Genomic DNA, 12,323 nt, shown 5'->3' with positions numbered 1-12,323 from the left:
CCTAGCTCCAATCAACCTTGACCTGCTGGGACTTCTTCATCAAGTGTCCGGTTAATCCTCTGATCCACTTGGACTTTTCTCCTCGTGATAAGTGTCTGGTCAACCTTGACCCATTTGGACTTACCGTCTCTTGCAAAGTGTGTCGGTCCTCCATGACCCACATAGACTTTTCTCCACCGGATATCCGGTCACCCTTGACCCATCTAGATTTCCTTGTGCCAAGTACCCGGTCACTCCTTTGACCTACTTGGACTTCCAAACACCAGGTGTCCGGTCCTCCAGGATCCACCTGGATTTCCATGTGCCTAGCTTCACTCACCAGGACTTTCTATTTGCCTAGCTTCACTCACTAGGACTTTCCATCTACCTAGCTTCACTCACTAGGACTTTCACCTAGTTTCACTCATCAGGATTTCCCACTGCTCGGCTTCACTCACCGATACTTTCACCTGCATGGTTTCACTCACCAGGACTTTCACCTGTCTAGCTTCACTCACCAAGACTTTCACCTAGCTTCACTCATTAGAATTTTCCGTCTGCCTGACTTCACTCACCAGGACTTTCACCTAACTTCACTCACTAGGATTTTCCAAACTACCCAACCTCTAGTTAGGACTTTCCCAGTCAAGTATCTAGTCAACGTTGACCTACTTGACTCTTCTTCATATCAAACTGGTCATCCCTTGACCAGAGGGGAATTGCACCAACAATCTCCCCAATCGGACAATTACATCTGCAATCTCTATATATTGTCAAACATCAAAACTCAAACATCAAGACTCAAACTTGAGCCAACTCAAGCTTAGTCAACCTGGTCAACCTTGACCCAGGGGATATTGCACCAACACTCTCCACCATTGTCAATCCACTCGTATTCGTAAGTCTACTAAACTACTAGATTTTATTTACTCTTGTTATTCTCATTCTTTCTCTTCATTTGTTGCATCTGTTTATTGTCTTTCTAAGCTTGTATCCTATAGAGAAGTTGTTCATAACCCACTTTGGCATAATGCTATGACTGAGAAACTAACTGCTTTACATCAGACTTATATATGAGATTTGGTACCTTTACCACTAGGAAAACATATTATTGGTTCTCATTGGGTATATAAGATCAAAGCTAAATCTGATGAATCTATCGAATGATACAAACTCTTCTTGTTGCTAAAGGTTATTCTCAGGAGTATGACATAGATTATGAGGAAATATTTGCTCCTGTTGTAAAAATGATAACTATTCGTACTCTGATTGTTGTTGCTTTTGTTTGTCGATGGAGAATATCTCAGATGGATGTTAAGAATATATTTTTAAATGGTGATCTTTATAAAGAAGTTTATATGACACATCCTCCTAGTATTTCACACCAACCTAGAGAAGTTTACAGGCTTCGTAAAGCGCTTTATGGTCTCAAACAAGCACCTCGTACTTGGTTTGAGAAGTTCTCTATAGTGATTACTTTGTTTAGTTTTCATTCTAGTAATCATGATTCAACATTATTTGTCAGATGTATGAGTGCAAGTCATATTCTTTTATCATTATATGTTGATAACATGATTATTACTAGTGATGATTCTGATGGAATTGCTTCCTTAATGTCTAAATTAGCTCATTGTTTTGATATGAAAGACTTGGATATACTATGCTATTTTCTGAGTATTGAGGTCACTTATTACCTAAAAGGTTATCTTTTATCCCAATTAAAGTATATGATGGATCGAGAAGAAACGATAGAAAGGGGGTGAATATCACTTGTTAAAATCTTTTCTTTTCATATTGAATCGTAAAACAAATATCAAAGTAAGATAGTAGAAAATAAGAGAGCAAAAGAAAGACAGGTGACTCAGGTGATTACTTGGTTCGGAGTCTATGTCGACTCCTACTCCAAGACTCATGATCCTTGATCACACAATTGGACAATTCACTATAATTTTTTTCCCAAAATCTTCAGAAAGAAGTAATTCATACAATGAAAGAACGATAATAATACACTACTATCTTCTTGAAATAATGATGCAAGCTAATTAAAATTATACTGACAAAGAGTATGAAGCAAAGCTAGTTGACACTTCTCAACAAAGCAGCTTTCTTGTGAAGATGATGCACAGAACAACAGGAGCACGAACAGAGAATCGATTCAGAATAGATTGAAAAGTTGCTTCGGCTCGGCCCTTGAGCACCCCTTATATAAGTCTCGTTCGATCGACTGATCCTCCTATCGGTCGACTGAACCACTTGCTTTTCTTCTTTGCTAAGATCCAATCTCCGCACATTTATGAGCATTAATTGATCGATTGACCGATCACCTTGTTCAGTCGATCGAATAGAGTAGTTCCCATGTTTGTCGAGATTCACCATTAATTCTCCATCAATGCATTAATTGCTCGGTCGACCAAACCCTGGGTTTGGTCGACCGATTAGCCTGGCTTCCAAGTTTGCTTTGTCTCGATATGATCTCTGCCATGTCACCTTTGTTCAGTCAACCGATCTATTGATTCAGTCGACCGATCAGTCACTTTACCAACCTTTGCTTCGAACTAAACTCTAGTCTGAATGAACCTGGTTTGGTTGACCAATCTTGGTGTTCGGTTGACCAATAACTTCGGTTCCTGCAAAAAAGAGTTAAAACCAATACTCCTACAAAACAAAGTTAACACAGTGATAATATATGATACATGCGAAGTAATTGACAGTAAAACTATTTTGATCTCAACTTGGAAACATTGTCGATTTCTTTAATTGGATCGACAACCTAAAGTTGTTTCTTTCCAGAACACGATCTCACTATCGCTCCTCTCCAGTTGCTTACCCCAACCCACCTGCCAAACATTTGATCCTCCAGACCTATTTGGACTTTCTCTACTCAACGTCTGATCGTCTGATCCACTAAGACTTTTTCTACAATACTACATTAGCCAACATCATTAATAGTAATGTAAAACACTATAATAAAACTAAACTTAGATAAACCATCTAATCAACCTTGCTTGAAATTCACTCCTCCAAGACTTCTCGTTAGCTAAGGTTACCTCCCCCTAGAATTTTCTCGATCTAGCTTTACTCATCAGAACCTAAAGTTACCTCCCTCTAGGGTTTTCTTAACCTGACTTCACTCACCATGACCTAAGGTTACCTCCTCGTAGAATTTTCTTCACTTGACTTCACTCACTGTAACGACCACCCTCCTTACTACTCTCTAGGGGTGGACGCTACTTAACTACTCATTCTACTTAACTGATATTGCTTACTTTAAAGATAGTAAACTTAACATTTTTTTTTTGAAACCTAAATGAAGGCATGCTGCATTACTACTAACATTTAAATTCTGTTACAAATCAAGCTTATCAATCATAGCCTTATGTTCGAACAAAGTGTCATAGCATGTTTCCATCATGGCATTTAGAACTTGTACACATTTATATATATATTTGCCTAGTTTGATCATGGTACTGGTGGTGCATGCAACATAATTGGTAGCCAATCCTTTAAACATTAATAAGGAATACATCAAATAAAGCAATGTGAAACATTAAACTGAACCCATGTACAAGCTATTCTCTACCACTAAGAAGGTGCAAAGGAATAATAAGCATAACATTTAACCTTTAATCATAACAGCAGGTAAGCAAGAAAACCCATAAAGATCATACGACATTAAGCAGTTTAAAACACTACAAATTTCCCAATTAACTCTTATAACAATTCTTTCTCGGGAGTAGCAACATAAAGAAAGAATCCCAAGAATAAAAGTTCCGACATGTATCATTCATCACTAATATTTCACATGTAACACATGGCAGATGATTAATTAAGCTAAGCATTTGTCTTAAGAAGATAATTCCAACAACACTAAAATATTTCCAGCATCACAAAGTGAACAGTTCCAGCAGTGAGGAAAAGAATACAGCTAAGAACGCAAAATAACTCAAATCTATCAACACAAGAAGAACTAATCTTTAACTACTACTAACTTATTTAACAATATGAATGAGGAATCCATATAAACTCTTAACAGATTCTTAGCAAAAATCTAATTAAATCCTTTAGCAAGGTCCCAAGCTTCCATAGATCCAAACATCACACACATCCATCACGCATCCTCCTTGTCGCCTTCCTCTTTATACTTTAGCTTTTCCTTTATCTGCAGTAGGAGGAAAATAAATCTATAAGCGAATTGCTTAGTAAGTACTAAACTATCTCACAAAAACTCGAAAGTGCAAAAGATACAAAGGATGCTAAAACTGGAATGCTAAGAAGAAAAGCTACTCATGCTCATCTAATAGAAAAGCACTAAAATAATCTGCATACTCATGATATACAAGAATAAATCTGCATGCTGGAAATAAAGCTAATCATGCTCAATAAACTCATAAGGAAAGCAAATGAAAACTAATACTGTATGCTTAGAATTATAAGAGCTAAACTTTGTTGGTTCTAAACATAGGTGATACTTGTTTCATTTACTTATAGCCTTATACTTGAAATTAATATTTAACTTTCTTCTTCTCTTTCTTGGGCCCAAGCTTAGTACCAAATGCGTGCTCCCTAATAGAGACTGAGGTAGCGAGCCTCCAATCCTATGAGGGTAAAGACATTGGTCTTACCAGGGCCAAGACCTTGGAATTGGTCACCTGGATTTGTTTAACGACAACCTTGGAAGTCGGGTACTAGCCTCTTACTTTAAATTACTTGTTATCTTTTCTAACTAGACCTTGGTCTTTTCTCTACTCATAACTTCTCATAATCCCCTAATAGAGCTTACTAGAACACTGTAAGTATATCTAGCAAGTAGAGAATTGCAACTAACTGAGCATGCTATAAAAATAAAGCAAAGCCAATCAAACTACAAGATAAGTTTAATAGCTGTTCATGTTCAAGAAAACCAAGAAACTAACACTACATACTTTAAATTAAGGTTGTTCTTGCCTTTTTGAGTAGCAAGGAAAATGCTAAACCCATTCTAACTAAATAAAGGGTTGTTCTTGCTCTTTGAGTAGCAAGGAAAATGCTATTCATGCTTACGGTAGTACAGGAAGATTACAAAACTGCAATGAACTAAATACTACGATGCTAGATAAGGTAGCAAAACAACCAAATCCCGAATCCTTGTAATATGGCTGTTCATGCTAACCAAAATAAGCAAAGAATTCAGAATTGTAATGCTGGAAAAAAATAGGGCTATTCGTATTCAAGTATAGCACTAAAAACTAATATTGCCACTTAGATAACCTGCTGATCATGCCTACTAATTAACAAGGATTACCTAAGATTAAAATGCTAAAGATCAAGGGTTGTTTATGCCCATTTGCATGGCCCAAAAGAAAACTAAACTTGCTGAAATTTATGGGCAGTAGGTAAATGCACAAGGATATAACACTGAAGTGCTAAAGGCATGCTTAAAACATGAACTACGTGCTAGAATTAGAGGACTGTTCGGATTATCACAATTGAAGCATATCAATCACAAAACTCAAAATTCTCATGCAAATAGGTATGACTGTTCGGCTTGACAAACATAGCAAGGAAGGAACCCAAAACCAACTAAATCCCTAGCAATGTAATCTCTGTTCGACAGGTTCTGTAAGCAAGGAAAGGAAAACCCGAATACTCAAAGGCAACCGAAACTTCCTGCTTAAGTACAAGTTATCTCTACCACTTGGGAAATTAGCTACAAGGTCCAACCGAAAACTTAGAATACATGGCAAAATATCTAAGCAGCAACTGAAGGAAAGAATGAAAAGCAAACCCTAGCATCATCTATTCGGCACCGCAAATCTCGTGAGCAAGTAAACGAAAACCTAAAGCTCGGAGCTACTCCTACCACAGGTGAGTAGTACTTACCACTTGTTCTTGCACTTACAACCGACGGAATGGTTCTAGGGTTCGGAGGAGGTGAAGATCTCGACGATCCCTTCCTATCCGCGTGTTCTCCTTGACGAGGTGGTCGCAGATTTGTGGAAGCCCGTCGGAAAGAGCCTCTCGCAGGTCGTCGCCCCTTTTCTCCCGAGAGAGGAGACCGCCGTCGTGAGGGAGAAGGGGAGGGGAATTAGGTTTAGGGAAAATAATATCCCCAAATTTCCCTTAACTTATCCCTTTTATAACTCTCGGTATTTCTATCATCTATTACTACTTAAATCTATTCCGCTCTCTAATTGTTCACGAAACACTTGCAGAACAATTGGCTAGCTGGATTCGTTTAAGGTTTGGTTCGGTCTGAGGTCTCCGGTTCGAATCTCGACTTGAACATTATTTTTGTCAAAACTTCTTTCGTTTTGTAAAAATATCAAACGACTTCCAAAAATTATGTAAAAATACTCTAAAAATTTCTAAAAATCTCTAGAATATTTCCATAGCATTTCTAAGTATTAATAAGGACTTTTAGAACTTGAAATAGGGAAAATTGGGACGTTACAATCACCAAGACTTAGCATCAGATTGACCCGCCAGGGATTCGATATCGGGTCCTCTAGACCATCAAATCTTTCTACCTGATTTTCATGATCTGTCAAGATTTCTCTTGCCTAGCCATGACTAGGACTTCCCTTGCCTAACTGCAGTTAGGACTAGTTGTTGGTTGCTACTCGGAAAACCTAGAGGTTTCACTGTACAAAAATTTTGTACAAAGGTCTGAACCTTTTCCTAGCTACCATGTGTTCTTTTAAATTAAATTTTGGATCGTCTGCAGAACTTAACACGTTTGATCCAAAACTTAATCTATTTGTTCTTTTAGGTTTTGACTTGGATCTCCTGCGGAACTTAACACGTTCGACCCAAGTCACCTTAAGTTATTAATTCCATTAAATATTAATTTTCATAATTGGTTCCCAGTACTGACGTGGCGAGGCACATGGCCTTCTTGGATATGGGAGCAACCACCACCGACTAGACAAAACCTTTTATGGAAAGCTAATATTTAATTTCCTAAAATAACTTTAGGTTAACCGAAAAGAACAATCAAATCACAAGGAAAAGAAAAACAAAAGAACATTATATCGAAAACAAATTCGAAACTCTAGAATCGTATGCCTCTTGTTTTTAGTATTATTTCCAAAAATAACTAGTATGATGCGGAAAGAAAAATACTAGTTATACCTTTTAGAAACACCTCTTGATCTTCTACCGTATTCCTCTTCTAACCTCGGACGTTGTGTGGGCAACGATCTTCCGAGATGAGAAACCACCAAAGCACCTTCTCCTTTCTTCAAATTTCGGCCAAGCACAAAGCTTCCAAAAGATGAAGATCTTTTCCACCAACCAAGCTCCAAGGGATGTAGGCTTTCTCTCCTTCTTCCTCAAGCTAGATCCGGCCACCAATTAAAACTCCATAAGCATGAAGAGGTTCGGCCACAAAGAGAAGAAGAAGAGAAGAAGGAAGGGCCGGCCACACCACCAAGGAAAAGAGGAAGAAAAATAGAATAGAGTCGTTCACCTTGAAGCCTACTCTACCCCCTCTTTTATAATTGATCCGAATATGTGAAGAGGTCAAAGGTAATTAAGAGGAAGAAGAAGGGCATTTTTGTAAAGGGGATGTTTAGGTTTCTTTGGGTGATTAAGGCAAGGACGTGAGAGAGAAAAAGAGGGGGCTCATGTTTTTGTGGCGGCCGCCGCCAGGGAGAAACGGGGAGCCCGCCGCCAACCAAGGAGAAGCTTGGGTTTGCCCCTCTCACGCCCTTCGTCGGCGACCGACGAAGTCGCCGAAGCTCTCCTCTTCCTCTCCTCCACCCCTTTCCTCCGGTCTCACGCCATCGATGCCGCCTAGGAGAGGGCGTTTTCACCACTGCCAGGGAGAAATCGAGCACCGCCGTCGCGTACGGCGTCCAGCGCCGCCTCCTACTCCGGTGTCACCTCCTCCAGCAGCCGCCAGCGTCTCCATCCGCCACGGCCTCCTCCGGCGACTGCCACAGCCGCCGCCGGCAGCCACCGCTGCCTTCCCCCGCGGCCACAGCCGCCGCCGGCAGCCAAGGTCTCCTCCGACGGCTGCCGGGGCCTCCCGCATCTACTGCCGCTGTCTTTAGTGGATATCGTCACCTTCCAGATAGCCGCAGCTCGGTACTATTTGGGTTATTCCGGCCATCGCGCCGAGATCGGGTTCGGCCATCGAGCCGAGGTTGTTCCGGCCATTGAGTCGTTGGGTTTTACTCTGTGCATCTCTCTTATGATTACGAGCTATCTGTGTTATCCGGCCTGCGTGCCGCGTATCGGCCTGCGAGCCGTTGTGTCACAGCCTACATGCCGCATTCCGGATCCAGGCTGCATCGGATTCCGTGCCACCACCATTAGATTTGACTTCTCAGCGGGTTCACACCCATCTACTTGTCACGACCGCGACGACTTGATCAGCACCACGACCAGCTCACTCATCCATCCGAGGGCGCCCCCTGGGCCAGGGTACGTTCTCGTACTCGGTATCTGTTTATTTTACTACTATTCTGTTATTATCTGGTTACTCATACATTTGTGGGATTCGCCTCGAGCACCGAGGTACCAGAGACCGGGGGAATCCGGTCGCTGGATACAGGTACAGTTGACCGGAGGAGGACTTCAGACGACTTGGTCAACGCAGCGGACAGCTCACCATCGGGTCATGGGGATGCGGTCCACATTCCAGCCATGTCACACCCCGGCAGGTTCGTTTTCTCAGCTTCCAGACAGGATCAAATTGGCGCCGTCTATGGGAAAGCGCCTGATCTGGAACGTGAAGATGGGCGATGCCGGATAGTTCTGCCATCCTCATGACCAAGAATACGAGCTGGACGCTCGAGTTAGGAGTTTCCCGGGCCGTTCGGCCGAGAAGGATTACCCGAAGACCCCGAGCCGTTTGGCCGGGCTGCGTATGGGATACGAGCGATGCTTGAAATAGAAGATCCCGAGCCGTTCGGTCGGGAAGGATATCCCGAAGACCCCAGGCCGCTCGGCCGGGCTGCGTATAGGATATAAGCAGCGTTCTAAAACGAAGACCTCGAGCTGTTCGGCCGGGCTGCATACTATTATGGCAGGATGGGAAACCAAAACCCTGCGCTGTTCAAGATGATAGAGGGAGGTTACTGCCTTATATTCTGAAGAGTGTCTTAGGTTCTCCTAACTCCACGGGTGTTCGGGAGTAGGGAGCTGATGCAGATCTCCGTTGGTCGCTAGGGAGCGAAGGCCTGAGCCGCTCGGCTAGGTACATTTTAGCTGAGTACTACCTCAGGGAGCGAAGGCCTGAGCCGCTCGGCCAGGTACATTTTAGCTGAGTACTACCTCAGGGAGCGAAGGCCTGAGCCGCTCGGCCAGGTACATTTTAGCTGAGTACTACCTCAGGGAGCGAAGGCCTGAGCCGCTCGGCCAGGTACATTTTAGCTGAGTACTACCTCAGGGAGCGAAGGCCTGAGCCGCTCGGCCGGGTACATTTTAGCTGAGTACTACCTCGGGGAGCGAAGGCCTGAGCCAGTGGAACCTCTAGGTTTTCCGAGTAGCAACCAACAGCTCGGCCAGGTACATTTTAGCTGAGTACTACCTCAGGGAGCGAAGGCCTGAGCCGCTCGGCCAGGTACATTTTAGCTGAGTACTACCTCAGGGAGCGAAGGCCTGAGCCGCTCGGCCAGGTACATTTTAGCTGAGTACTACCTCAGGGAGCGAAGGCCTGAGCCGCTCGGCCAGGTACATTTTAGCTGAGTACTACCTCAGGAAGCGAAGGCCCGAGCCGGTCAGCCGGGTATATGGTATCCGAGCCCAGCGCTCGATGTGAAGGCCCGAGCCGTTCGGCAGGGTTTAGCTGAGTACTACCTCAGGGAGCGAAGGCCTGGGCCGCTCGGCCAGGTACATTTTAGCTGAGTACTACCTCAGGGAGCGAAGGCCTGAGCCGCTCGGCCAGGTACATTTTAGCTGAGTACTACCTCAGGGAGCGAAGGCCTGAGCCGCTCGGTCAGGTACATTTTAGCCGAGACTACCTCGGGGAGGATTATATCCGAGCCACAGGCTCGAGGACCGAAGGCCCCCGAGCCGTTCGGCCGAAAGGTTATTATCCGAGCCAAGCGCTCGAAGCCGAAGGCCCCCGAGCCGTTCGGGCGGGAGGACCAGTATATCGGACCAGTATATCATACATCTATCTCCCCCGTTTGGGGTCGAGTAGCCGTCGCGAGCATCTATCTCCCCCGTTCGGGGTTGAGCAGTCCTCGCGGTCCGACATCTATCTGACCGATTGACGTCACCGCGGTCGCACGCGCGGTATCGTCCGCCCGGCATTTATCCGACCGATCGACATCATTCCGGTCGCACGCGCGGCATCGCCCGCCCGACATCCATCCGATCGATCGACATCATTCCGGTCGTACGCGCGGCATCGTCCGCCAGGCATTTATCCGACCGATCGACATCATTCCGGTCGCACGCGCGGTATCGCCCGCCCGACATTCGTCCGATCGATCGACATCATTCCGGTCGTACGCGCGGCATCGCCCGCCCGGCATCTATCCAACAGATCGACATCATTCCGGTCGTACGCGCGGCATCGCCCGCCCCGCATCTATCCATCCGATCGGCATCATTTCGATCGCTCACACGACAGCGTCCATCTAGCATCTATCCATCCGATCAGCATCATTTCGATCGCTCGCACGACAGCGTTCGCTTAGCATCTATCCATCCGATCGACAGCACTTCGATCGTCCGGTCGGTATCTTCGCGGCTGCGCACTTGGCATTGGTCTAGTTTCCGACTTAGTCTGCTCGGTATCGTGACCATCTCCTGCGATACCATTATTATCGCGATCGCTCGAGGGACATTATATTATTGGTTCAGCGATTTGGCTTTGACATCGAGAGTGGTTCAAATCTTTGCAATAGATTGTCCAGTCAGTCAGACTCACGCCTCCTTCGACTAGACTTGAAGGGGAGGCTTGTGATCCGAATATGTGAAGAGGTCAAAGGTAATTAAGGGGAAGAAGAAGGGCATTTTTGTAAAGGGGATGTTTAGGTTTCTTTGGGTGATTAAGGCAAGGACGTGAGAGAAAAAAGGAGAGGGGCTGATGTTTTTGTGGCGGCCGCCGCCAGGGAGAAACGGGGAACCCGCCGCCAACCAAGGAGAAGCTTGGGTTTGCCCCTCTCACGCCCTTCGTCGGCGACCGACGAAGTCGCCGGAGCTCTCCTCTTCCTCTCCTCCACCCCTTTCCTCCGGTCTCACGCCATCGACGCCGCCTAGGAGAGGGCGTTTTCACCGCTGCCAGGGAGAAATCGAGCACCGCCGTCGCGTACGGCGTCCAGCGCCGCCTCCTACTCCGGTGTCACCTCCTCCAGCAGCCGCCAGCGTCTCCATCCGCCACGGCCTCCTCCGGCGACTGCCACAGCCGCCGCCGGCAGCCACCGCTGCCTTCCCCCGCGGCCACAGTGGATATCGTCACCTTCCAGATAGCCGCAGCTCGGTACTATTTGGGTTATTCCGGCCATCGCGCCAAGATCGGGTTCGGCCATCAAGCCGAGGTTGTTCCGGCCATTGAGTCGTTGGGTTTTACTCTGTGCATCTCTCTTATGATTACGAGCTATCTGTGTTATCCGGCCTGCGTGCCGCGTATCGACCTGCGAGCCGTTGTGTCACAGCCTACATGCCGCATTCCGGATCCAGGCTGCATCGGATTCTGTGCCGCCACCATTAGATTTGACTTCTCAGCGGGTTCACACCCATCTACTTGTCACGACCGCGACGATTTGATCAGCACCACGACCAGCTCACTCATCCATCCGAGGGCGCCCCCCTGGGCCAGGGTATGTTCTCGTACTCGGTATCTGTTTATTTTACTACTATTCTGTTATTATCTGGTTACTCATACATTTGTAGGATTCGCCTCGAGCACCGAGGTACCAGAGACCGGGGGAACCCGGTCGCTGGATACAGGTACAGTTGACCGGAGGAGGACTTTAGACGACTTGGTCAACGCAGCGGACAGCTCACCACCGGGTCATGGGGATGCGGTCCACATTCCAGCCATGTCACACCCCGGCAGGTTCGTTTTCTCAGCTTCCAGACAGGATCAATAATCCTTGGTCTTGGCAAATAAGGAAAATTTAATAAAAATTTCCTTAATTCTTTTTCCATTGAAAAGAAAAATTATTTAATTAAAAATAATTTTCTTTTTCAAATACAATGGCCGGCCACCTCAAGCCTCAAATCAAGGAAAGTTTTAATTAAAACAAGAATTAAAACTTCCTAATTTGTTTCCGGAAATTTATAAAAATTTTTCCAATAATTTAATCCCTTCATGATTGGTTTATAAAAAGGAAATTTAATAAATTTAAATCTTTCTTTTAAACATGTGGATAAGAAGAAAATTATCTCTAAAAATTAAAATCTCT

At 44.9% G+C, this 12,323-nt stretch overlaps 1 protein-coding gene across 1 annotated transcript; it reads left to right on the top strand.

Moving 5' to 3' along the window:
• Positions 1–11,002: 11,002 nt before the first annotated feature.
• Positions 11,003–11,682, top strand: LOC122010654 (serine/arginine repetitive matrix protein 1-like). Its single transcript, XM_042567164.1, has 2 exons — positions 11,003–11,395; positions 11,596–11,682. The coding sequence occupies exons 1-2, from the start codon at positions 11,003–11,005 to the stop codon at positions 11,680–11,682; spliced, it is 480 nt and encodes a 159-aa protein (XP_042423098.1).
• The last annotated feature ends 641 nt before the right edge of the window (positions 11,683–12,323 follow it).

The sequence above is a fragment of the Zingiber officinale genome, chromosome 8A (genome assembly GCF_018446385.1).
Source record: "Zingiber officinale cultivar Zhangliang chromosome 8A, Zo_v1.1, whole genome shotgun sequence".
Lineage (NCBI taxonomy): Eukaryota > Viridiplantae > Streptophyta > Magnoliopsida > Zingiberales > Zingiberaceae > Zingiber > Zingiber officinale.
The sequence above is the reverse complement of the archived record's forward strand: the minus strand, read 5'-3'. Positions and strand labels throughout refer to the sequence as shown.

Excerpts from the sequence above, each read along its gene's own strand:
- LOC122010654 (XM_042567164.1), top strand. The coding sequence starts at position 11,003 with ATGTTTTTGTGGCGGCCGCCGCCAGGGAGAAACGGGGAACCCGCCGCC. Across the intron at positions 11,396-11,595 it reads TTCCAGATAGCCGCAGCTCG|GCTGCATCGGATTCTGTGCC; the intron begins GTACTATTTGGG and ends TTCCGGATCCAG.